This window comes from Pleurodeles waltl, chromosome 11, assembly GCF_031143425.1.
Source record: "Pleurodeles waltl isolate 20211129_DDA chromosome 11, aPleWal1.hap1.20221129, whole genome shotgun sequence".
In the NCBI taxonomy this organism is placed as follows: Eukaryota; Metazoa; Chordata; class Amphibia; order Caudata; family Salamandridae; genus Pleurodeles; species Pleurodeles waltl.
The window spans coordinates 582,598,822-582,624,358 of NC_090450.1; the positions used below are offsets into that span (position 1 = coordinate 582,598,822).

The 25,537-nt window shown below is 47.7% G+C and overlaps 1 protein-coding gene across 2 annotated transcripts in view; it reads left to right on the forward strand.

The window, feature by feature from the left end:
- Positions 1–25,537, forward strand: part of LOC138265903 (inositol polyphosphate-5-phosphatase A-like) — a 350,243-nt gene that overhangs the window by 216,786 nt on the left and 107,920 nt on the right. For both annotated transcript variants that reach the window (XM_069214078.1, XM_069214079.1), the window contains exon 8: positions 6,875–6,994. In XM_069214078.1, the coding sequence (XP_069070179.1) occupies positions 6,875–6,994 (120 nt within the window). The remainder of the gene's footprint in view (positions 1–6,874; positions 6,995–25,537) is intronic.

Here is a 25,537-nt window from a genome sequence, read left to right on the forward strand (position 1 = left end):
CCTATCCTAGACTTGTGCTTTCTCACCCTCTTCTTGAAAAGGAGGAATTCAAGATGCTCACACTTGCACAAGTCCTGTCTGCCCGGGATCTGGGAGAGTGGATGGTAGAACTTGCAGGAAGCCTATTTCTACATCCCTATTCTGGCTGCCCACAAACATTACCTGAGATGTGTCCCAAGAGCACTTTTATTTTCCCACGCTCACCTTCGGCTTTACCAGCGCCCCTCTGGTCGTCATGAAAGTTAGGGTGGTGGTTGCAGCTCTTCTGAGAAGGTTAGGGATTACAGTCTTTCCCTACCTCAACGATTGGCTGTTAAAGGCAGACTCACCCCAGGCAGTTGACTCCCACCTCAAGACTACAGCGAACCTTCTGCGCTTGCTGAGGTTCACTATCAAAATGTTAAAGTCACACATGGCTCTCTCTCAGATGCTTCCTGTCTTCTGGGCTGTTCTAGTCACAGTGCAGTTTTCTGGCTTATCCTCCAGGGCAGCGAGTCCAGGATATTCAGGGTATAATAAGGATGTTTCAGCCTGTATCTGTGATTTTTGTGAGAATGACCCTGAGTTTGTTAGGCCTCATGACCTCCTGCATCCTACTTGTAACACATGCCCACTGGCATGTGAGGCTATACAGTGGGACCTGAAGTTGCAGTGGGCACAGCATCAGGGGAATCTCTCCGATCTCTGAGGGAACTGCAATATTTCTGCAGTGGTGACTAAAGAACTGAGGTTGGGTATGTGGCTAACCCCTCTCCCTTCCCTAAACAGAGCTGATTGTAGTGGCAGATGCATCATCCTTGGTCTGAGGTAGCCATCTGGGAGAGTTAGAGATTAGAGGACTCTGGTCTCAGGCGGTATCCAGACTCCACAACATTTGCTCAGAGGTTCAGTGAGCTGCAGCCCATCCTCTATACCTCACTTTCTTCCCTGACAAACTAGTACTTCGATCTAGGACATCTTTCTTACCAAAAAATGGTTACCCCTTTTTCATGTAGGCCAATCCATCACTCTGCCTACCATTTATGCTCCGCCTCACTCTTGTAAAGAAGATGAGGGACTCTAACTTCTGGACCCAAAAAGAACATTATTGTTCTACCTTGATTGCACTTGTGAGTTTCATGTGGATGATCACCTCTTCGTTGGGTATGTTGGAGCCAAGAAAAGGAAGGCGGTACAGAAGCAGACCATCGCCTGGTGGATAGTGCTCTGCATCAATATCTGCTACTCACTGGTCAAAAAGAAACCCCAGGAGGGTTTGCACGCTCATTCTACCAGTGCTAAGGTGTGACCACTGCGTTAGCTAGTGGAGTTCCTGTCTGTCCTGGATATCTGTCAGGCATCAGTGTGGGCTTCTTCACATTTACAAAACACTACTGTCTGGACAGTCATGTCCAGTGCTACAGTCATTTTGCTCATTCGGTCCTCAAGGTCTTCTTGGTATATTGCATATTGCAGCCCCACCTGCGGGGAGGTATTGCTTGGATCTCTATTCTATGATAAGGAAACTGCGACTAGAAGTCTTTATCAGATGAAGAGGTTACCTACCTTCGGTAATGCCTTATCTGCTAAATGCTAATCTACATACCCCCCCCCCCCCCCCGGGCCCGCCCACTCTTCAGCAAAGCCCTGACCGACTTCATTCATCATCCCTCATTCCCTCAACGGACTACATACTCCTTGGTGACCTCAACTTTCACCTCAACAACCACAGTCACCCGAACACCTCTACCCTCATGAAGAACCTTGCCAGACTCAAGCAACTGGCCATCCTCCCCACACACTCAGCAGGATACACCCTCGACCCTGTCTACTCCGCCAGAGACCACATCTCCTTCTCACACACATCCAAACTCAACTGGACAGACCACCACTGCGTCTACTTCTCCTTCACCAAGATGGTCGTACAGCCCCAGGCCCACCGCCCCCCACGCATGAACTCAACTAAGGTCACCGGAACCCAGCTCACCATTGCGCTCCGCCACTCCCCACCACCAGACACTGCAGACCCCTACGCCTCGGCCAACAATTCCACCAATAGATCACTGACTGCGCCAACACCCTAGTCCCCCTAAGGAAACCCGCCAGCAATAATCCCCAGAGGAGACCCAGCTGGTCCTCCCCCCAACCTCAAGGAATCCCAGAGTTCATGAAGGTGACTCGAGAGAAAGTGGAGAAACAGCAAGAGCACAACAGACCACAAAGCCTTCAAAGATGCTGTCACATCACACCACCGACTCATCAGATGGACCAGGAACTCAGCCATTCAGGAGCGACTCAACACCAACTCGCACAACAACAAGGAACTTTTCACCATAATGAAGGAATTCACAGAACGGACAGGGGTACCACAGAAATCCCACCCTCCTAAGACCTCTGCAGCAGTCTTGCCATCTTCTTCCACTGGAAAATGCAGGACATCTATGAAGGATTCCAGCACAACCAAGGACGTTCATCACCAACCGATCGTGGAACTCTGGACCTTCCTCACCCCGGGAGACACCCTCAAGCTCATGAATATCACACACTCTGGGGCATGCTTGGACCTTTGCCCCCCCACCACATCTTTAATCAAGCCAGCGCCATGATCGCTCCCGAGCTATGCTGCAGCATCAACCACTCCACCGAAGCCACCACCTTCCCGGACGCCTGGAAACACGCAGAGAAAAAGCCCCTCCTGAAGAAACCTTCCACAGTCCCTACTGAGTTGAAAAACTACAGACCTATCTCGCTGCTCCCTGTTCAAGCCAAGGTAACTGAAGAAACAGTTAACGCACAGCTCACCGGGTTCATCGAAGCCGACAACATCCTCGACCCCTCCCAATCCAGATTCAGTAGCAACCACAGCACCAAAACCGCACTCCTAGGAGCCACAGATGACATCCGCACCCTACTGGACTGTGGCGAGACAGCTGCCCTCATCCTCCTCGACCTCTCCGCTGCCACTGACACGTCTCCCACACCACCCTGTGCACCAGACAACACGACGCAGGCATCCGCTGCAAAGCCCTGGAATGGATTCACTCCTTCCTCATCGGCTGAACCCAGTTAGGCTCCCACCTTCCACCTCGAAGCAGAGAGAAACCAGATGTGGAGTTCTCCAAAGCTACTCCCTGAGTCCCACCCCCTTCAACATCTACATGACCCTGCTCGCTGAGATCGTCAGACACCACAGGCTCAACATCATCTTATACGCCGACGACACAGCTCATTCTCTCCCTCGCCAATGAACCATCTACAGCCAAAATTAACTTTCACAACGGAATGAAGACAATCCCCAACTGGATGAGGCACAGCTGCCTCAAACTCAACTCAGACAAGACGAAGATCCTCATCTGGGGCCCCCCACTTCGGCCTGGGACGACTCCTGGTGGCCCAGTACCCTCTGAACTTCCCCACCTCCAACTGACCACACCCGAAACCTCAGCATAATTCTCGACTTCTCACTGTCCATGGCACGCCAAGTCAACACCGCCGTCTCATCATGCTTCCGCACCCTTCGCCTGCTCCGAAAGATTTTCAAGTGGATCCCCAGCGACACAAGGAGAACGACACCCGGGCACTCATCAGCAGTAAACTCGACTACAGCAACACAATCTATGCCGGAATCAACAAAAACTCCAAGCAAGACTCCAGAGAATACATAACACTGCGGCTAGACTGATTCTGGGCACTCCCTGCCACATCCACCTCTCCACCCACCTGAGAGACGTACACTGGCTCCCTGTCAACAGACTCATCACCTTCAAACTCATGACGCATACAAGGCCCTCCACAACGTCGGACCTGCCTACCTCAAACACTGCCTCTCCTTCTTCATCCTCTTCAGGCAAATCTGCTCAGCACAACTGGCCCTTGCTACCATCCCCAAGATCCAGAAGAACATAACTGGAGGAAGATCCTTCTCCTACCTCGCTGCTCCGACCTGGAACACGATGACGCTCCACCTCAGGCAGTCCTCATTGATGGCTCAATTCAGGACGGACCTCAAGACCTGGCTCTTCAGCTGACCCGCGACCCCCAGCTAGCACCATGAGACCCCACGGATGATAACCTGCACTTTAAAAATGCTGATTGATTGATCTGGTAGAGACTCTATCTAGCTGCAGATTCTTTACCAATCCACCCATCCTCACCACTTTGCAACTGCATTATAGTGCTAAAGATGTATCCCTACTTGGGCCACAGATTTCCACACCAGTGGTCAGTGTTGCTCGTGGCTCCACTCTTCTGACATGGAAAGTCTTGAAAACAATGGACGTTAGCGTGCTGGGGTTGCGCCTGTATAGGCACTGCTCACATGACTTCTGGCGCAGATGATGCTGACGATGCTTTAACGAGCCAAACGACACCACCTATCGGCACATAGCGGTACTGCTCACATCTGGGGAATAGTCTAAAGTAAGGAATCTGCGACTAAATAGAGTGTCTACCAGATAAGAAGTTACCGAAGGTAAGTAACTTGTTCAACAGGTAGGAAGAGCGCAAACTTCCCTCCCTCACAAAGAACAAGCACAAAAAAAACAGCAGCAATGCAGGCTCTGCCAATACACATCATACAAGTACAAGACAAGCAGGAGCAGTGCAAGCTTTCCTTACATATATGAAACACACAGCACCAGTACAACCTTCCCTCACACATATAGCACAACCAGAACAAGCAGCAGTAGTGCAGACTCTGCTCATACATGACACAAGTACAAGAGAAACTGCATCAATGCAAACTCTCCTCATATGTACTGAACAGGCAGCAGCACTGCAAGCTTCCTTTCACACTTAACACAAGCACAGAACAAGCAGAAACAGTGCAGGCTTCGCTCACACACAAGAAACAAGTGCAAAACAAGCAGCATTGGCTTCACTCACACATGTGACACTAGTACAGCAGCAGTGCAAGCTTTCTTCATCTATTTAGGAGGTAGCAGTGCAAGGGTCCCTAGCACACATAGGAGAGGCAGTGAACAAGCAGCAGCAGTGCAAGCTTCGCTCACACACACATCACACAAGTACAAGACAAGCAGCAGCAGTGCAGGTTTTCCTTGTAAATATAGAACAGGGAGCAGCAGTGCAAGCTTCATCACACACATAGCACAACCAGTACAAGCTGTGCAGGTTTCCCTCACACACAGAGCATGACCAGAAGACGCAGCAGCACTGCAGACTTTGCTCAGAGATGAAACAAGTGCAAGAGAAACTGCATCCACGCAAGCCCTCCTCATACGTACAGACCAGACACCAGCATTGCAAGCCTCCCTCACACCTATAGCATCAGCACAGTACAAACAGCAGCAGTGCAGGTTTTTCTCGCATATGACACAAGTACAAGACAAGAAGCAGCAATGTGAGCTTTCCTTATATTTATGAAATGAGAAGCAGCAGCGCAAGCTTCTCTTGCACATGTAACAAGCACAGAGCAAACAGCAGCAGTGCAAGCTTCTCTTGCAGACGATACACAAGCACAGAGCAAGCAGCAGCAATGCAAGCTTCTCTTCTTCACAACACAAGCACAGAACAAGCAGCAGCAGTGCAAGCTTCACTCACACACACATAAGACACAAGTACAAGACAAACAGCACTGGCTTCTCTCACACAGATAACATAAGACATGTAGCAGCAGTGCAGGCTTCACTCACACACACACGAATCACAAGTACAAGACAAGCAGCACTTGCTTCTCTCACAAAGATAACATAAGACATGCATCAGTAGTGCAGGCATCACTCTCACACAAGACACAGGTACAAGACAGGCAGCACTGGCTTCTCTCACACAGATAACATAACACATGTAGCAGCAGTGCAGGCTTCACTCACACACACAAATCACAAGTACAAGACAAACAGCACTGGCTTCTCTCAACAGATAGCATAAGACATGCAGCAGCAGTGTGAACATTTCCCGTAAGTACAGAACAGGAAGCAGCAGTCCATGCTTCCTTCGCACACATAGCATAAGTACACAACAAACAGCAGCAGTGCATACTTTGCTCACGAACACACAGTTTAGGCACTAGACAAGCTTCCACGTCACTAAGTACTTGATGCACTACAAGCACGTCCTCTCATGCCTGGGCTACAAGACCCTCCAAAGCATACAACATCATTTGTGTGATACTTCGACACAAATGTTAATAGTAGCATCAGCAGCGCTTTCTGCTGTTCGAAGCACTCAAAGATATTCCATTTTCTTGGCGAACACAGTCTGCAAAAAAGCCATTTAGGATACCTTTTTATACTCAGAATCGTGAGTCATACCTTCATCCTCCAGTCACAGATCATCTAGTTTGTATAAGGAAAACATGGAGGGGAAATAGGTTCTTACTTTAAAGCACTTGGCACTGTCTTTTATTGGGACTAAATGTTGAATTACTGGGAGCAATGGCTTAGCCATAACACTGTAGTCATTTTGGCACAGAATCTGCCCAAATGCCTGTTGGATCGGTGCCACTGTGCTCTGGCCCACAAAATGGTGCCACCAGCAACAACGTGCCAGAACCCGTAGTTTGGAGTCAGAAAAGAGGTAGAAAGTGGTGCTATCATCCTGTGTGTGCTTACTCGTTTTCATGTGCCTGTACCCTCCTGCTTGCCTCAGCTTGCTTACCTGCTCCTTGGTGTAGCTCACCCTTCGAATTCCCAGTACCTGTTCCCTCCCCATTGTGTATTCCCTTGGTATGATTCCTTCTTGGCCCTACCCATCATACTTTCCTCAACCTTGTGTGTTTCATTCCTCTCCTGGTACCCCTCCTTGTGCACCCTACTATCCCTTGGTGTCCACGACCCCTTGTGGTGGCCTTTTCTTGCATCCACGGTTCTTCTTGCACCCCTTCTCCTTGCAGGTGATCATCCTCCAGGACCTCATCTCCTCTCTTTCATTTCAGGGATTTTGATTTAGTGAACATACATCTTTTTCACGACGCCTCAAACCTGGTGGCCTGTGATGCCAGCCCTTCCGTGTACACTGGGAACCGCAAGAAAGCCCTCGAGCATGTCATTCAGAGGTAAGAGCATGCTGTGTAGTCACCTAGTAGTTACTAGAGCCCTCTGCTGTGTAGTCACCTAGTAGGGTGGCCACCTGGCATTGAGGCAAATTCTGGACAGGACTGTAAAAAATTCAGGACAAAGGGTCAAAATTCAAGCCAAAGATTCAGGACAAAGGGTCAAAATTCAGGACAAGAATTCAAGAACAAACGTCAGTTTTACAGACACACGCAAGAGAGGCCATGCCTCACTATGTTGTCAGTACATTTATTTACTCTTTTTTAACATAGCACTATTTATTCGCTGTGGTCTTTTTGTGATTGCCTCCTGGTATGCTACATTCAGGTGTCACATTACGTCCTTGTTCAGTAGTAAATGAATGCCCTTCAGTACTGCGGCAAGCCCATCACCCCTACCCAAATCTACCCGATCTTTCTTTAAGAGAAAGTAACAGCAACATTTTGATTATGTTTCTGAACATTTTAAAACCCCAGGCAAACAGTATGGGAAACATTAAGGTAATTAACCCTCTGCTAATTTAAACAAATTGAACAAAAACATCTGGCTTACCCCAACCGCCCATGGATTTTCAACCTAATTTCTTTTTAAAGTGGCAGTGCAGATGGTGTGGACGACAGTCTCACACCTAATGTCAGGATGTGAGGCACCCATAACTTGTCTGTAGTCTCACTGCACTAGAGTGTATGTCTGGGACTCTACATTTATCTCAGAAATGGGAGCCTGGACTACCAATCAAAGATAATAAAAGAGGATGAAATTGAGATCAAATGGGAGATCCACGGCAATTAATTCAAAGGGTTGTTGCTAAAAACTGGATAAATAAAGAAGAGAAGAACAAGGTGGGACAATTCCTAAAATCAGACAAGATGGGTCCACCAAGACTATTCAAAGGTATTGGATACCTGGGGAGTTGTCTCTGCACACAGGAGCGAAACAGAAGAGGCACTGTCAAGTGGTTGAACAAGCAACACCCATCCACCTTGGCAAACTCTTCTGGTGCAATGGTCCGCTGTTAGTGCTTGTGAAGGGTGAGCAGGGGCCAGACCCCTTGCAAGGTTGTGCAAGGCAATTGCCTGCTTTGTCCATGTCTTTAAATGGTTTTGAAATTGAGCAAAAGCCAAACTAGAGATTTGGGTTATCCCTAAATGTCAAGTACACATAGAATCTTCAAAATATTTGGGATGTAAATTTTACAAACAAAATGTACAAATTTTAAAATGTAATTAGTGTTTCTTTAACGTATGGCACTGTTTTCCCCTTACCTTTTGATACCTAGTGATTAAGATCTACCATTCTTACACTGATTTCCAGGATGAAAATCTCGGCAGAGCGAACAGTCCCTCCGAGCCCAGTTTGCTTTTTGGTCTTCTCTTCTCCTTTCTGTAGTGGGCCATGTGGCACTAGCGAAGATGGTGTGCTACCCCAATGATAGTGTTATTTTGCAAACCTTCCCCTGCTCGTCCTTCATTCCTTCTTCAGACAGGCCACACCTGATTTGGTTGCTGCGGTGCCATCGTGTAGCTCTTTCCACTCTAAAGTTACCTGTGACTGCGGGTGGATTAGGTCTTCTGGACTTAGAATGCTATTATTCAGCTGCACAGGTCCAATGGGTGGCTCGCTGGCTTTCTGCCCACCTCCCTGCATGAGATGGGGTTTACCAGTAAATACTTTTAAGGAAGGCTTAATGCACTGCTCATTGTTTCCTACTAACCATTCTACGGATCACCATCTGGGGTTATCATGCACAGCTTTCTCTTGCCTTGCTGGAACCTGTAAACTCACTGACATGAAGAAACCCTGTGCTCCTGCACTACCTTTGCTAAGCCTTCCCACTCGCACAGGACAGCTGTGCTCACAGCAACTCCATCAGTGGCATGTTGCAGGTATCTTAAAATTGGGGAATTTGTTTCTGAACAGCAAGCTACTAAATTTCCAAACCCTTGTGGCAGACTACCATCTTCAGCCCGGTCAACCCCTTACTTACAACCACCTTAAATAATCATTAAATGCCCTATTTCATGTCTGCCACCTAGCACTAACCCTACAAGAGGTGTGCCAGAAACTCTATACCATAGGAAATGGTGGCAAACTGATAGAATGGGTGTACAGACCTTTCCTGCAACATGGAAACCACTCCAGGTCTTCTCACCCTACTAACTGGGTGATTGATGTGACCAAACCTCTGCAAGATATGGACTAAAATACTGGACTTTCCCCACAAAGTATCCCACAGCTGTCACTTTAAGTAAATTCATAGTGCTTCCTTGTGAATGCATTCTGCCCGTTACTTGCCATTGGCCTTGTAGTTTGTAACTCACAATTTGTTGCTTTCAATTTGCTGGCTTTATTTGTTTTAGGTTATGCAGCTTGAATTTGTCCCTTCCCTTGCCAAAACCTTATGTTCGATGGCATATGTCGCTGCAGATACACATGTTTGGCACAGTCCGCTGCCTGGTGTTGGGCTCGGAGTATTACAAGTTGTTTTTCTTCGAAGAAGTCTTTTTTGGTCACGGGACCGAAGGACTCCTCCCTCTTCGGCTCCATTGCGCATGGGCGTCGACTCCATCTTAGATTGTTTTTTTCCGCTGTCGGGTTCGGACGTATTCCTTTTCGCTCCGTGTTTCGGTTCGGAAAGTTAGTCAGAATCTCGGAAGAAAGCGTCGGTATTGTTCCGTTCGGTATCGGGATAGTTAGGTACATCGACACCGATCATCGGAAGACTTTGGGGTAGCTTCGATTCCCCCATCGGGGCCTGGTCGGCCCGACCGCGTGCGACATCGAAGCCGATGGAACGGACCCCGTTCCGTTTCTGCCCAAAATGTCACAGTAAGTATCCTTATACAGATCAGCACTTGGTCTGTAACTTGTGCTTGTCCCCCGAGCACAAGGAGGATACCTGTGAGGCCTGTCGAGCCTTCCGGTCCAGAAAAACACTCCGGGACCGAAGAGCCAGGCGTCTACAAATGGCGTCCACGCCGACAAAACAACGTTTCGACGACGAAGAGGAAACATTCTCGGTTCCGGACTCAGAATCCGGAGACTCCGACTTCGAACAACAGCAACAAACTGTGAGTAAGACGTCAAAAAGTAAAACCATCGACAAAACGAAAGCCCAGGGGACGCCACTGCCAACAGGCCATGGCTCGACCCATAAAACAGGCGACCCGTCGAAGGCGCCGAAAAAGGGCACGCCCATAGCGAAGACACCCGACTCCGGTCGAGGGACCACCATGGAGCAACCTCGGAGCCGAGAAAGCGGCTCCGAGAGACAAAAACAAGATACCGGCACCGAAAAACATCGGCACCGAGAATCCATGCCGAAAGGAACAAAAATTCTGTCGGTGCCGAAACCGAAAAAAGATTCTCTCTCGGCGCCGAAAAATACCACACCTTCATCCTACTCAGAGGAACAAGGAATAAGTGGCCAGATGCACAGATTTGGACAAGAGCTCCAAAGTGTAGAATCAGACTACACACAAAAGAGACTGTACATCCAGCAAGACACAGGGAAGATATCAACCCTTCCCCCAATAATGAGGAAAAGAAGGATCAGTCTCCTCAAGGATGACACACAACCACAAGCCAAAGTGGTTAAAAAAGTCACCCCTCCGCCCTCTCCACTACAACAGGCATCGCCGGCACAAACACCGCCACAAATGCACTCACCAGCGCAAACTACCATAAGTCAAGATAATCAGGATCAAGACGCTTGGGACCTATACGACACCCCAGTGCCGGACAATGATCCAGATTCATACCCCACAAAGCCGTCACCGCCAGAGGACAGTACCTCATACTCACAACTGGTGGCTAGGGCTGCAGAATTCCACAATGTCCAACTGCATTCCGATCCTATAGAGGATGATTTTTTATTTAACACCCTCTCGGCTACACATAGCCAATATTAATGTCTCCCAATGCTACCGGGGATGTTACGGCACGCAAAACAAATGTTTGAAGAGCCCGTAAAATCAAGAGCCATCACCCCAAGGGTGGATAAAAAATACAAACCACCACCCACAGATCCAGTGTTTATTACTTCGCAGTTACCACCTGACTCCGTAGTAGTAGGGGCAGCTCGCAAAAGAGCAAATTCCCATACATCTGGCGACGCCCCACCTCCGGACAAAGAAAGCAGAAAATTTGATGCGGCAGGAAAAAGAGTAGCATCACAGGCAGCCAACCAGTGGCGCATCGCAAATTCTCAAGCGCTGCTGGCCAGATATGACCGCGCTCACTGGGATGAGATGCAACTTCTCGTAGACCATCTTCCCCAAGAATACCAAAAAAGGGCGCAGCAAATAGTTGAAGAGGGACAAACGATCTCAAACAATCAAATCCGCTCTTCACTGGACGCAGCCGATACTGCAGCGAGAACAGTCAACACTGCTGTCACCATAAGGAGACACGCTTGGCTCCGCACTTCAGGCTTCAAACCTGAAATCCAGCAGGCTGTCCTTAATATGCCCTTCAACGAAAAACAACTTTTTGGCCCTGAAGTGGACACAGCCATTGAAAAACTTAAAAAGGACACAGACACGGCCAAGGCCATGGGCGCACTCTACTCCCCGCAGAGCAGAGGCTCTTTTAGAAAAACTCCATTTAGAGGGGGGTTTCGTGGCCAACCCACAGACACCACCAGCCAACAAACAAGAACCACACCATATCAGGGTTCCTTCCAAAGGGGAGGTTTCAGGGGATATAGAGGGGGTCAATTCCCAAGGAGTAGGGGAAGATTCCAGACTCCAAAAACACCTCCACCTAAACAGTGACTTTCAAGTCACGCAACCCCTTCACTCAACACCAGTGGGGGGAAGACTAAGCCAATTCTACCAATCTTGGCAACAGATTACAACAGACAATTGGGTATTAGCAATAATCCAACATGGCTATTGCATAGAATTCCACAAATTCCCACCAAACATCCCTCCCAAAACACGCAAAATGTCACCACAACATTTAGAACTTTTAGGACTAGAAGTTCAAGCACTACTGCAAAAGGATGCAATAGAGTTAGTACCAGTACAACAAAAAAACACAGGAGTTTACTCCCTGTACTTTCTAATTCCAAAAAAAGACAAAACATTAAGACCAATATTAGATCTCAGGACACTAAATACCTACATCATATCGGACCATTTTCACATGGTCACACTACAAGACATCATTCCACTGCTCAAACAGCAAGATTACATGACCACATTAGACCTAAAGGATGCGTACTTTCATATACCAATACACCCTTCTCACAGAAAGTACCTACGGTTCGTATTCAAAGGAATACATTACCAATTCAAAGTGTTGCCATTCGGAATAACAACTGCACCAAGAGTGTTCACAAAATGTCTAGCAGTAGTAGCAGCACACATCAGGAGACAACAGATACATGTGTTCCCTTACCTAGACGATTGGCTAATCAAGACCAACACAGTAAAAAAATGCGCAAACGACACCACATGTGTCATACAAACCCTTCACAAACTGGGGTTTTCCATCAACTATACAAAATCACACCTAGAACCGTGTCAGACACAACAATATCTAGGAGCAACCATCAACACATCAAAAGGAATTGCCACTCCAAGTCCACAAAGAGTGCAGGCATTCCACAAGGTAATAAGTGCTATGTTTCCAAACCAAAAGATACAAGCAAAATTTGTGCTAAAACTTCTAGGCATGATGTCATCATGCATAGCCATTGTCCCAAACGCAAGACTACACATGCGACCCTTACAACAGTGTCTAGCATCACAATGGTCACAGGCACAGGGTCAACTTCAAGATCTGGTGTTGGTAGACCGCCAAACATACCTCTCGCTTCTATGGTGGAACAGCAAAAATTTAAACAAAGGGCGGACATTTCAGGACCCAGTGCCTCAATACGTTATAACAACAGATGCTTCCATGACAGGGTGGGGAGCACACCTCAATCACCACAGCATTCAAGGACAATGGGATATACACCAAACAAAATTTCATATCAATTACCTAGAACTGTTAGCAGTATTTCTAGCGTTAAAAGCCTTCCAACCCATAATAACACACAAATACATTCTTGTCAAAACAGACAACATGACAACAATGTATTATTTAAACAAACAAGGAGGAACACACTCAACACAATTGTGCCTCCTAACACAAAAAATTTGGCAGTGGGCGATTCACAACAACATTCGCCTAATAGCACAATTTATTCCAGGAATACAAAACCAACTAGCAGACAACCTTTCGCGAGACCACCAAGAAGTCCACGAATGGGAAATTCACCCCCAAGTTCTGAACAAGTACTTTCAAATTTGGGGAACACCCCAGATAGATTTGTTCGCAACAAAAGAAAACTCAAAATGCCAAAACTTCGCATCCAGGTACCCACACCGCGAATCACAAGGCAATGCTCTATGGATGAGTTGGTCAGGGATATTTGCATACGCTTTTCCCCCTCTCCCTCTCCTTCCATATCTAGTAAACAAGTTGAGTCAAAACCAACTCAAACTCATACTGATAGCACCCACATGGGCAAGACAACCTTGGTATACAACTCTACTAGACCTTTCACTAGTACCGCATGTCAAACTACCCAACAGACCAGATCTGTTAACACAACACAAACAACAGATCAGGCATCCAAACCCAGCATCATTGAATCTGGCAATTTGGCTCCTGAAATCCTAGAATTCGGACACTTAGACCTCACACAAGAATGCATGGAGGTCATAAAACAAGCTAGAAAATCTTCCACTAGACACTGCTATGCATCTAAGTGGAAAAGATTTGTTTACTACTGCCATGCCAATCAAATACAACCATTACATGCCTCTACGAAAGACATAGTAGGATACTTACTACATTTGCAAAAAGCAAATCTCGCTTTTTCATCTATAAAAATACACCTCGCAGCAATATCTGCTTACCTACAAACTACTCATTCATCGTCTCTATTTAGAATACCAGTTATTAAAGCATTCATGGAAGGGCTAAAAAGAATTATACCACCAAGAACACCACCAGTTCCTTCATGGAATCTTAACATCGTCTTAACAAGACTCATGGGTCCACCTTTCGAACCCATGCATTCCTGTGAAATGCAATATCTAACCTGGAAAGTCGCATTTCTCATTGCAATCACATCCCTCAGAAGAGTAAGTGAAATACAGGCATTTACCATACAAGAACCATTTATTCAAATACACAACAATAAAATAGTTCTAAGAACAAATCCAAAATTTCTGCCAAAAGCAATCTCACCATTCCATTTAAATCAAACAGTAGAATTGCCAGTGTTCTTCCCACAACCAAATTCCGTGGCTGAAAGGGCACTACATACATTAGACATCAAAAGAGCACTAATGTACTACATTGACAGAACAAAGCTAATCAGGAAAACAAAACAACTGTTCATAGCTTTTCAAAAACCACACATAGGAAATCCAATCTCTAAACAAGGCATTGCTAGATGGATAGTCAGATGTATTCAAACATGCTATCTTAAAGCCAAAAGAGAATTGCCCATTACACCAAAGGCACACTCAACCAGAAAGAAAGGTGCTACAATGGCCTTTCTAGGAAACATTCCTATGAGCGAAATATGTAAGGCTGCAACCTGGTCTACGCCTCATACGTTTACTAAACACTACTGTGTAGACGTACTAAATGCACAACAAGCTACAGTGGGCCAAGCTGTACTAAGAACATTATTCCAAACTACTTCAACTCCTACAGGCTAAACCACCGCTTTTAGGGGAGGTAACTGCTTTATAGTCTATGCCAAACATGTGTATCTGCAGCGACATATGCCATCGAACTGAAAATGTCACTTACCCAGTGTACATCTGTTCGTGGCATTAGTCGCTGCAGATTCACATGTACCCTCCCACCTCCCCGGGAAGCCTGTAGCCGTTTAGAAGTAGATCATAAATCTTAAACATCTGTACATTTGTAAATAATTATTATAAACTCTTAACGTACATACATATTCACTCCATTGCATGGGCACTATTTATAGCAAACAACTCCATCCTCACCCTCTGCGGGGAAAACAATCTAAGATGGAGTCGACGCCCATGCGCAATGGAGCCGAAGAGGGAGGAGTCCTTCGGTCCCGTGACCAAAAAAGACTTCTTCGAAGAAAAACAACTTGTAATACTCCGAGCCCAACACCAGGCAGCGGACTGTGCCAAACATGTGAATCTGCAGCGACTAATGCCATGAACAGATGTACACTGGGTAAGTGACATTTTCATTACAGTATCCTTCCGAATGCTCCCTTTCTGTAAACAGGCCTGTAAATCTTGTTCTTATCTCATCACATTTGCTGTGCATTCAAAGAACAAAGTCAAATGTCAGGCTCTGTCTTCGGTGGGAACTTATAACTTAGTGTTTACTTTCCTTTCTCTGACTTCAAAGTGAGAGGATTTATGCGACAATCTTGCTGGACACTGGGATTAGGAAAGAGTTTTTTCTATCACATGACAACATTTAAATAAACTTCAAAATATATCAGAATTAGGAGTACAAGTGAAGCACATTTTTGTTAATTCTGAACTGTGCTGGAAACAAATACCTTTACATGATTAAAACAAATCATTGCATTAGGTGATGCAAATTCCACACATCATCGTCTGTGCACAGTATAGTTTGATTTGAAAAACTGTATGTCTGTGCAAATGTAATGGTCATTTCAATCAAAAATGTGTTGTCTGTAATGGCAGTGTGTTAGCATACCATCCATACTGCACTCCACTCTGCTCTGCACCACTACACGCCACTGCACCCTACTCTGTATCACTCTACTCTACTTTACTCCACTCCATGCCACTGCACTCTTCTCCATTCTGAAACACTCCACATTATGCCACTGCACTCTATGCTACTTCACACTATGCTTCTCTACTCTACTCTGTACCATTCTACTCTATGCCTCTGCACTTTACGCCTCTCTACACCACTGCGCTCTGCTCCTCTGCACGCCAGACCACTCCAGTCTAGGCAACACCAATCTAATCCTCACAACACCACTCTGTGCCACTCTGCAACACTGCACTGTATGCCACTGGACTCTAAGCTAAATACACTCTATGCTAGTGCACTTTACTCTGTAACATTCAACTCTATGCCCCTGCACTCTACATCAATACACTGTACGTCACTCTAATCTACTCTGCACCTCTGCACTCAATGCCACAGCACTCTACACCATTTTACTCTATGCCATCACACTCTATGCCACTCTATGCAACTCAACTGTACCCTGCACCTCTCCAGTCTAAGCCACCTCACTCTACTGTGAAATAATCTACTTTATGCCACTGCATGCTATGCCACTGCACCCTACCCTGCACCTCTCCACTGTATGCAACTGCACTCTACTCTGAAACAATCTATTCCACGCCACTGTACTCTATACCACTCTGACCACTGCACTCAAGTTCAATGCACTCTGCATCACTGCAAGCTGACACTCTACTCTGCAACACTGCACTGGCCGCCACTATACTCTACACCACTCTGCTCTGTACTAGTGCATTCTGCACCAATACACTCTATTCTACTGCACTCTATGCCACTCTACTCTGCCCAATACCACTTTATGCAACTGCACTCTGCACCAGTGCACTCTAAACAACTACACTGTGTGCCACTGCCCCTTACTCTGAACCACTGTACTCTATGCTACTGTTCTCTGTACAACTCTACGCCACTGCACTGACACTCTACTCTGTACTCTACACCACTCTACTCTATGCCACTGAACGCTAGGCACTATACTCTACTCTACACCACTCTACAATACTCCACTCTGCACCACTCTACACCACTGCACTCTATGCCACATGAGTTTACTCTGCACTCTATGACTGCACCACTCTGCATTACTGCAGTCTCTGCTACTCTATTGTATGCCACTCTACTCCACTGCGCTCTATGTAACTCTACCCCATGCCACTCTATGCCACTGCACACTGCGCCAATGCACTCTAAACAACTGCACTGTACGCCACTGCCCTGTACTCTGTACCACTGTACTCTACGCCACTGCTCTCTGTGCCACTCTACATCACTGCACTGACACTCTACTCTACAGCGTTGCACTCTCCACCACTGTACTATACACCAATCTACTATGTACTACTGCATTCTATGTCACTGCACTCTATGCCACTCTACTCTGCATCACTCCACTCTACGCGACTGCACTCTACAGCACTATACTCTACTCTTCACCACTCTACTTTACGCCACTGCACTCCCTGCACCGCGAGTCTACTCTGCAATCTATGCCACTGCACCACTATACACTGCTGCTCTCTCTGCCACTCTATTGTATGCCACTCTACTCCACTGCACTCTATGCCACTCTACTCTGTCCCACGCCACTCCATGCCACTGCACTCTAAACCACTGCACTCTACGCTAACACACTCTAAACAACTGCACTGTACTCCACTGCACTGTACTTTGCACCACAGGGCTCTACGCCACTGCTCCTATGCCACTCTACTCCACTCCACACAACTATGCCACTAACTTTAAGCCATGCTGAACAGCAGCTACTCTGGTGTATAACATGGCTAATGGCTAAAACACAATAGCAAAGACAATAACTCTTTTGTAGATGAGGCCTATTGGCTTTACCTTTACCAATGTTTGTTAGTACTATGAGGTACCGAGGTCCCTGAAAGAACTGTGAAGAATACAATTACATCATAATAAAGGCTGCTACAAAATGCGCAAATACATTTCGGTTAAATAAAAAAAAGCTCTTCTCAAATACAGATTTGAATAATATACAGTGTATACCTAGTACTCAAAAATGTTATAACACTCCATTAAAACCACACCCTCCACAGCTTACCTTGGAACACCATTACAATACCTCTCTAAATGAAATATCTTTGCCACCAGAAAACTTCAAGTGACTCCTTTTAGCAAAGTCAATGCAGGTTTTTAAGCCCCTTTGCATTTGCAGATTTACCAGTTGCCCACATTTGCATGTCTTTAGGGAAGGAGACACCCTAGCAAGAGGGTCTGATTCTTATCTGTCTGCCCCTCCCTCACTCAGAGCACAGGAGACTCCCTGCTTCTGAAACCTGCTGGGGAAACTAATCAGCACGTAATTTCGCTCTACCTTCCCTTGTCCTTTTGGTGAAAGGCTAAAATTACGGACAAATGCCGTCCGTTAAGCCTTTCATCACGGACAACGGACGGCAGGGCGAAATTACAGGCAGTCCGTGAAATTTACGGACGGGCGGTCACCCTATCACCTAGTGTTAAGAGTGCCCTCTAGCACGTCATTCAGTGGTAAGAGCATGCTGTGGATTCACCTAATGTTTAAAGAGCAGTCAAGCATGCCGTTCTGATGTAAGAGCACCCCGTGTAGACACCCAGTGTTAAGAGAGCCGTCTAGTACGCCATTTAGAGCTAAGAGCATGCTGTGTACGTCACCTAGTGTTAAGAGAGCGGTCTAGCACATCATTCTGAGGTTTGAGTGCCCTGTGTAGTTACCCAGTGTTAAGGGAGCCGTCTAGCACGCCAGTCTGAGATAAGAGCACGCTGTGTACGTCACCTAGTGTTAAAATAGCCCTCTAGCACGGCATTCAGAGGCAAGAGCACGCTGTGGAGTCACCTAATGTTAAAAGAGCCCTCCAGGACACTATTCAGAGGTAAGAGCAGCCTGTGTAGTCACCCAGTATTAAGAGAGCCATCTAGCACGCCATTTAGAGGTAACAGCACACTGTGTATGTCACCTACTAATAAGAGAGTCTCTCGCACATCATTCTGAGGTTTGTGCACCCTGTGTAGTCGCCCATTGTTAAGAGAGCCGTCTCGCAAGCCAATCTGAGGTAAGAGCACGCTGTGTACGTCATCTAGTGTCGAAAGAGCTGGCTATCACACCAGTGTGAGGTAAGAGCGCCCTGTGTAGTCGCCCAGTGTTAAGACAGCTGCCTAGCATGCCATTCTGAGGTAAGAGTGCCCTGTGTAGTCGCCCAGTGTTAAGAGAGCCGTCTAGCACGCCATTCAGAGGTCAGAGCACGCTGTGTACGCCACCTAGTGTTAAGAGAGCCGTCTAGCATGCCATTCTGAGGTAAGAGTGCCCTGGGTAGTCGCCTAGTGTTAAGAGAGCCGTCTAGCATGCCATTCTGAGGTAAGAGTGCCCTATGTAGTCGCCCAGTGTTAAGAGAGCTGTCTAGCACGCCATTCAGAGGTCAGAGCACGCTGTGTACGCCACCTAGTGTTAAGAGAGCCGTCTAGCATGCCATTCTGAGGTAAGAGTGCCCTGGGTAGTCACCTAGTGTTGAGAGCCGTCTAGCATGCCATTCTGAGGTAAGAGTGCCCTATGTAGTCGCCCAGTGTTAAGAGAGCTGTCTAGCACGCCATTCAGAGGTCGGAGCACGCTGTGTACGCCACCTAGTGTTAAGAGAGCCGTCTAGCATGCCATTCTGAGGTAAGAGTGCCCTGGGTAGTCGCCGAGTGTTAAGAGAGCCGTCTAGCATGCCATTCAGAGGTAAGAGCATGCTGTGTGCGTCACCTAGTGTTAAGAGAGGCGTCTAGCACGCCATTCTGAGGGAAGAGTGCCCGTGTAGTCATATAGTGTTAAGAGAGCCATCTAGCACGCCATTCAAAAGCAAGATCAATGTGCACGACATTGAATGGTAAAAGTGCTCAGAGTACACCTTCCAGTGGTGAGAGCACCCCATTGAGTCATTCCCAGGTGAGAACACTCTCAGCATGTAATTCCATGGTAAGAGTGTACGGAGCACAACTGGTAGTGGTAGGAGCCACCACTACTATGCCATTCTGAGTTAAAAGCATCCTGAGTACGTCATCCACTGACAAGGTGGACCTGTGCACATCTTCTAGTGGTATTAACACCATTGACACAACATTCAGTTGAAAGAGGACCCTGCAAGGTCGGATTGGAATCAAAAGTAGGCCTGGCCACCCCGCAAAAAGTGGCCCCCATTCACAGATCACATCCTTTAGCAAAAAACATTTGTTGGTCAGTGTCACAGGGGTAACTGTTGGAGTTATAAGGGGTAAATGAATGACCTGCCAATCACCAGTTCGATTAGGTGATGAACGTTCACCTCACTGAGCTACCTCTTGCGCTTGCTGACAGCTTGAGAGCTGGTAAGTGTACAGTGAGGACCTGATTACAACGGTTTAAGGACTGAGTTGAAGCATCTTAAGCCCTCTGTTACTATGTCACGGTGATCAAACTAAAGCAACCCGAGTGGCAGAGACTATCAAAGGCCAATTCAGAACTTATTGGGGACCAGGCCAGTGCATCTCCAGGACTGGATTAGAGTGTCCTGAGAGCCCAATCAGAGCATTTGGAGAACCTGATTAATGTGTCTAGAGGGCCTGAATAAATAATCGAGGATTTAACTAGAGCATCTCTGGAGCCTGATTAAAGGGTCTTGACCTGCTTAGAACGTCTCAAGGGCTAAATGCGAGCATTTATATGCTGTATTATTAATGCTGCTGAAGGGTTGGACTAAAGCGTCTCAAAGGCCAGTTTAGAGTGTCTCAGGGACCAGATCAAAGCATCGCAAGAGCCTGTTCAGAGCTTTTCTATTAACTGATTTTTTTGTGCCTCACTGGTCAGTTGAAGGCATGTCGAGGTCCTAGCCTTAGCATCTGCAGGACCTGACTAGAGCATCTGGTGAATGCAGTTAAAGCATCCGAAGGGCTGGATCAGAGAATTTTGAGGGCTGGAGCACAGCATCTCAAGGTTAGGAGGAGACCATCTCAATGACCTGTCAGAGATTCTCAAGTATTGGATCAGATTGTCTTGATGACCAGTGTTGGACATGACTGTCCTTAGGAAAAAATCATGAAACGTTTCGCTTTTTCCCCTCTGCGTATGCTGTCTCCCCGCACTGGGCCTTAGGATTCTGGATATTTCCCTGCTGTCTGGCAGGGGGAAAGTGAGTTCTCCACCCTATCTGTAGTAGGAAGAGGTGGGGGGAAGGACGTGGTGGGAAGCGCATCCTGGTTAGTCCAGTCAGAAAGTTATACTACATACCTGGGGAGTTGGGGGTGACCCTGGTGGCCAGGAGAAATACGAGCACATGTGCTGCCCCTGATGGCAACCCTCACATCCAAGGCCTGAATGAATAGACTGGTGGGCACCTACGCTCAGGAGGGGGGCCACCCCTTTGTGGGCCCTTCCCCGCCCCCAGAGGGACCTGATAGAGGGGTCAGAGGGCAAGGTAGAGCTAGACGGGTGCATCCCAAAGTATGTGATTGGGTAGGGAAGGCTTCCTAAAAGGGGGCCTCCTGTTGGAGGGAAGCCAGCCGGGACCCTAGATGGGGAGCCGGCTCCCTGGGAACAGACTGTGGGCCACGGGCCCTGAACCCCTGTGTGGCAAGCGCGGGTGTTCTCAAAATGTGGAGACCACGCTGACCATGTATGGGGCGCCGGGCCCTGCTGCCCCTGGGTAGACCCTGGTAAGGGGTTCACCCTTGCCTAAGTACACGTTGTTGAAGCTCCGTCCACGGGGAGGCAGGGGCAGTGGCCCACCCGATACATAAAGCTGCATCTGGGCACCATACAATCAAAGAGCCTAGGGCTCAAGCCCTTTCCCTCTCACAATGCAGAGTGAAAGCGCACACTCCATCCATACGGACTGAGACTAGCACTGATGCCAGGGTACAAGGTTAGTATACCAAGGCAGAACCAGGTATGGATGGGGATTAACCTGTCCAACATGGGGCGTACATGAGCACGGTCAGGCGGAGTGGTTCCTATAGGAGGGTGCGCATGGCCATAGTGACCACGGTGCACACATTTACGCCAGAGTATTTCTTAATAGGAACAGAACCTGTGGGCTCAGGCTAACCAAGGTGCACGAGCACCCTGTTGGTGGCTGTAGCCGAGGTGCCACCTGCGTTGGCAGCCGGGTGCTTGCGCCAAAGCATATGTTCCGGGGAAGAACCGAACACTCACTTGTGTTTGCACTACCCATGAGAATTGTTCTACCCATATAGTGATATGGGAATCTGAGGCTTATTAAGTCCGGCTGCATTATTAGATTGCATGGGAGCAGCCTTATACTCGTTGGTATCTTTGAACTCAGGGTGACAAACCTGCACTGTTGATAATGGTAATTTTGTCATCACTGTCCAAGAAGTGCCACTTTGGGTAAATGGGCATTTCTAAGTTAGGACTGGTTCTGGTGCCCTGTAAATTATGTTCATTCCAGCAGTCCAAGGGAAAGAGCACATCTGCATATTAACCAGATGGCTGCTATAAAACTTGGGCATCTAGAACGTCAGGTCCCTACCATTTGGGGCCTGATCAGATAGCTGGAGTGAGAGATTATGACACTTGACTTGGCCTTTTGGAGCCAGAGCCTGGCATTCATAAAGGTTCCAGATCTGCATTCCAGGACCCCAAGGAAGACAGGGATGAAATTTAGGGGAGAATTCTATGGTTTAAAGGAATACCCTTTGAACCACCCCCCACTTCAAAGCATTTACCTAGTATAAAAAGGAGTACTCAATGTCTGCAACTTAAAGTACCACCTACGGATACACAGGTCCAGTGCAGCTGGACCGTGTTGGTGCACTGGCAGAGGAATCTGGGTGCCCTGGAGGATAACTGTCAGAGAAGGGGATACGCGCACCCTTCCAGAATAGCAACTGGCCTGTGGCTGATTGCCTGCTGCAGTGTGGCATCCTGAAAGTGCCTCTCCAAGGGCAGGTTGGCTTGCCATCTGCTTTCGGTGGAGGTCTCAGGGACATGAAAGACCTCCGGAGGGGGACTTACTTTTTTTTTTTTTTTTTTTTTTTTCTTAATCGATAATATCTGGAGAGCAGTGCCCTCTGTTGCACTTACACTGTGCCGGATACCACCTGGCAGAAGAAGTGGGCGTGTGACTAAAGGAAGAAGTCTGGAGTCCAGGCGCATCAGGTGAGGAGTAGCAGAGTACTATGCGCACTCCTGGTGGGTGGCCCTCGAAAGTGAGGACCACTGCACTTGGCTGTTCGAGCAGCGATAACCCCCCCTTTCCCCCCTAGCGCCTTGAGACCCGCACGGGTGAGTAGCGCGCTTTATAAATGTTAATGATTTGATTTGATTTGCACTCCAAGAAGTGGAGTGAATGGGTCACTGTTGTAGAACCCTGCTGGAGCTTCGCGGAGGTCAAGTGGGAAGCATTTCTCTTGTGTGAAACCTCTGCTGCATGCTCATTATGTGCTGTGCCCATTCATAGGTTGGAACCCTCAGAGGTGTGGGTAAACCTGAAGAGTGTTGTACTTGGCCTAGTGCATCACAACGGAACTTGTGTCTAGTGTGCTCGTCCGGAGTGAGAGTCCAGTACATCTAAGGTCATAGTGTACGGAGTACCTCAATCCAGAGGGGTACGTGAAACCAGGAGTTGATTGGAGCGACCTTGTGCCCCAGGTAACCCCCAAGTCATTGTATCCCTTAGTCTTGTCCTCTTTGTGTGAGGACACAGTACTGAGCACTTTCTACATCATATCGAACCTGTCTGGGGGGTCATTGAAGTTTCCTGGGTACTAGGCCGGGTGTCTTCAATCCAGAGTCACGGACCTGGCAACTTGTTGTGTACAATCTGAAGTGTCTGGGGCAGATTGAGACAACACACCTTAACAAAGCCTCTCCAATCCAGAGGTGCTGAGCTTGGTTACTATTTTGCAATATTGGATTGTCTGGTAGGGCTGGGCACCTCCGAGTCTGCTGGCTGGTCCCGTGACTCGCTGACCTCTCAGACCTCTGAGTGAACCTCCTGTTTGGAGCCTGACCATCTACGCCTTGTTTGACTGCTGCTGTACTTTGTTTTTCCTGTCCTCCACCTTAACCCTGGCACCTGGGGAATGTGAGCTGGTCAGGAGCGACTAGGTGCTGATGGGAAGTACAATACTCTGTTGGTTGCGGTGCGGTGCGGTGAGGGCGACTAGAGTGTTGGGTGGCAGGTGGACGGCGGATTGGGACAGAGGGTGTCTGAAAGCAGACGGGCATCCGCTTGCTAGTTATCAGGGCACTGCATTAGGGTGCCGGAAATAAGTGCATACAAGAGGGTGTGCCTGCACACCTGTGCCAACTGATTCCCGGGCCCTGTACCTAGGCACGGGGTAGATGTGAGGTAGTGAGTCCGAGTGAGAACGTATGAGTGCTGGGGCAGCACCTTGGTGCTGCCGGGTACTTGGATTCTGCTAGGGACGTCCTAGGATTGACCTAGCACTTGCAGCTGAGGCTGTGGTTCTGGGTGGAGAGTGTGAGTACTGTGATATACATTTTTGCTGCTACTGCCAGCCCCGGGGCACACCCTGCCTTACATATGTTACACTGATTGTGGGGGAAACATGGGGGTGGGCCTAGTGCTGACAGAGGGTGGGCATCTGATGTGGATGCGGGGAGAGAATGTACATTTTCTCTAAATGTATATACAGTGATTGATGTTTAACGCAGTGGGGCCTATTATCCGAGTGTTGCTTTGTTCATTTAGGTTCATGTCTACATTTACATTGTCTATTATTATGTGTTGTATGCTCATTGACCTGTATGTGAGGTCACATTGTAATTGAACTATTGATCGTGTGTGTGTGTTAAATGCAAGTGTTCTATACATACAACCTGTGTGAAGTCTCTTCTTGTGGTGGTTCAGCCAGGGTGTTGTGGGAACATGCGGTGCTGTTGCTTTACACATTGCCTCTGGGATAAGCCTGACTGCTCTGTGCCAAGCTGCCCGAGGGTGAGCAGAGGGTATCTTGAATATGTACCTCATCACCCCACCACAGACAGAAGTAGCGCACGCCGCCTGGCTGGGGCTACACTTAGCCAACTGGGACGAGCTGCCTTCAGCAACCAGTCAGAGTATTTAGTGAAATGGATCAGAGCCTCTTGATAGCTGGAGCGGAGTGTCTTAGTGACTGGCCAGAGCTTCTAGATGACTAAATTGAAGCACAACTTTTCAAGGAGGGTATCAGAGCTACTTGAGGAGTGGATCAAAGCATCTCAAGGATCGGATCAGAGAAACTTAAGGGCTGGAGAAGAGCAACTCGATGACTAGTCAGAGTGTCTCAAGAAGTGGAACAGAGGGTCTTGAGGGCTGGATTAAAGCATCTTGAGGACTGGAACAGAGGGTTGTACCAGGCACCAGATGTTTTCCCAGTGGGCTGGCAGGGAGTGAGCCGGTTTTACTGCTGGTGGGAGCCAGTTTAGTTGCTGGGGGCTGGGTAAATCGTGTTGCCTGCCTACAGCACTTCAGCGCTTTACAAATAAACAATGCAAAACAAATAGTTTTAAATTGTGCCAGTCAGACAGCACACACTTCAGAATCATTTGTTTTCCATTTGGTAGGTTCCTATCTCCTGCAGCATTGTCAGGAGCAACACAGACCTTCATAGCTCTAGAGGGAAGGTTGTGAGGGGTCAGCTGTTGCTTATCTCACAGAGTTTAGGACAGTGGTTAATTTGACCCGGTGGTTGCCAGTGGGGGCCACAGGCATTTATTTTTGGAGACCTGCGCTTATTTATCAGCTTCAGACTTCTTACCTAGAGCAAGAGAGGGAAAA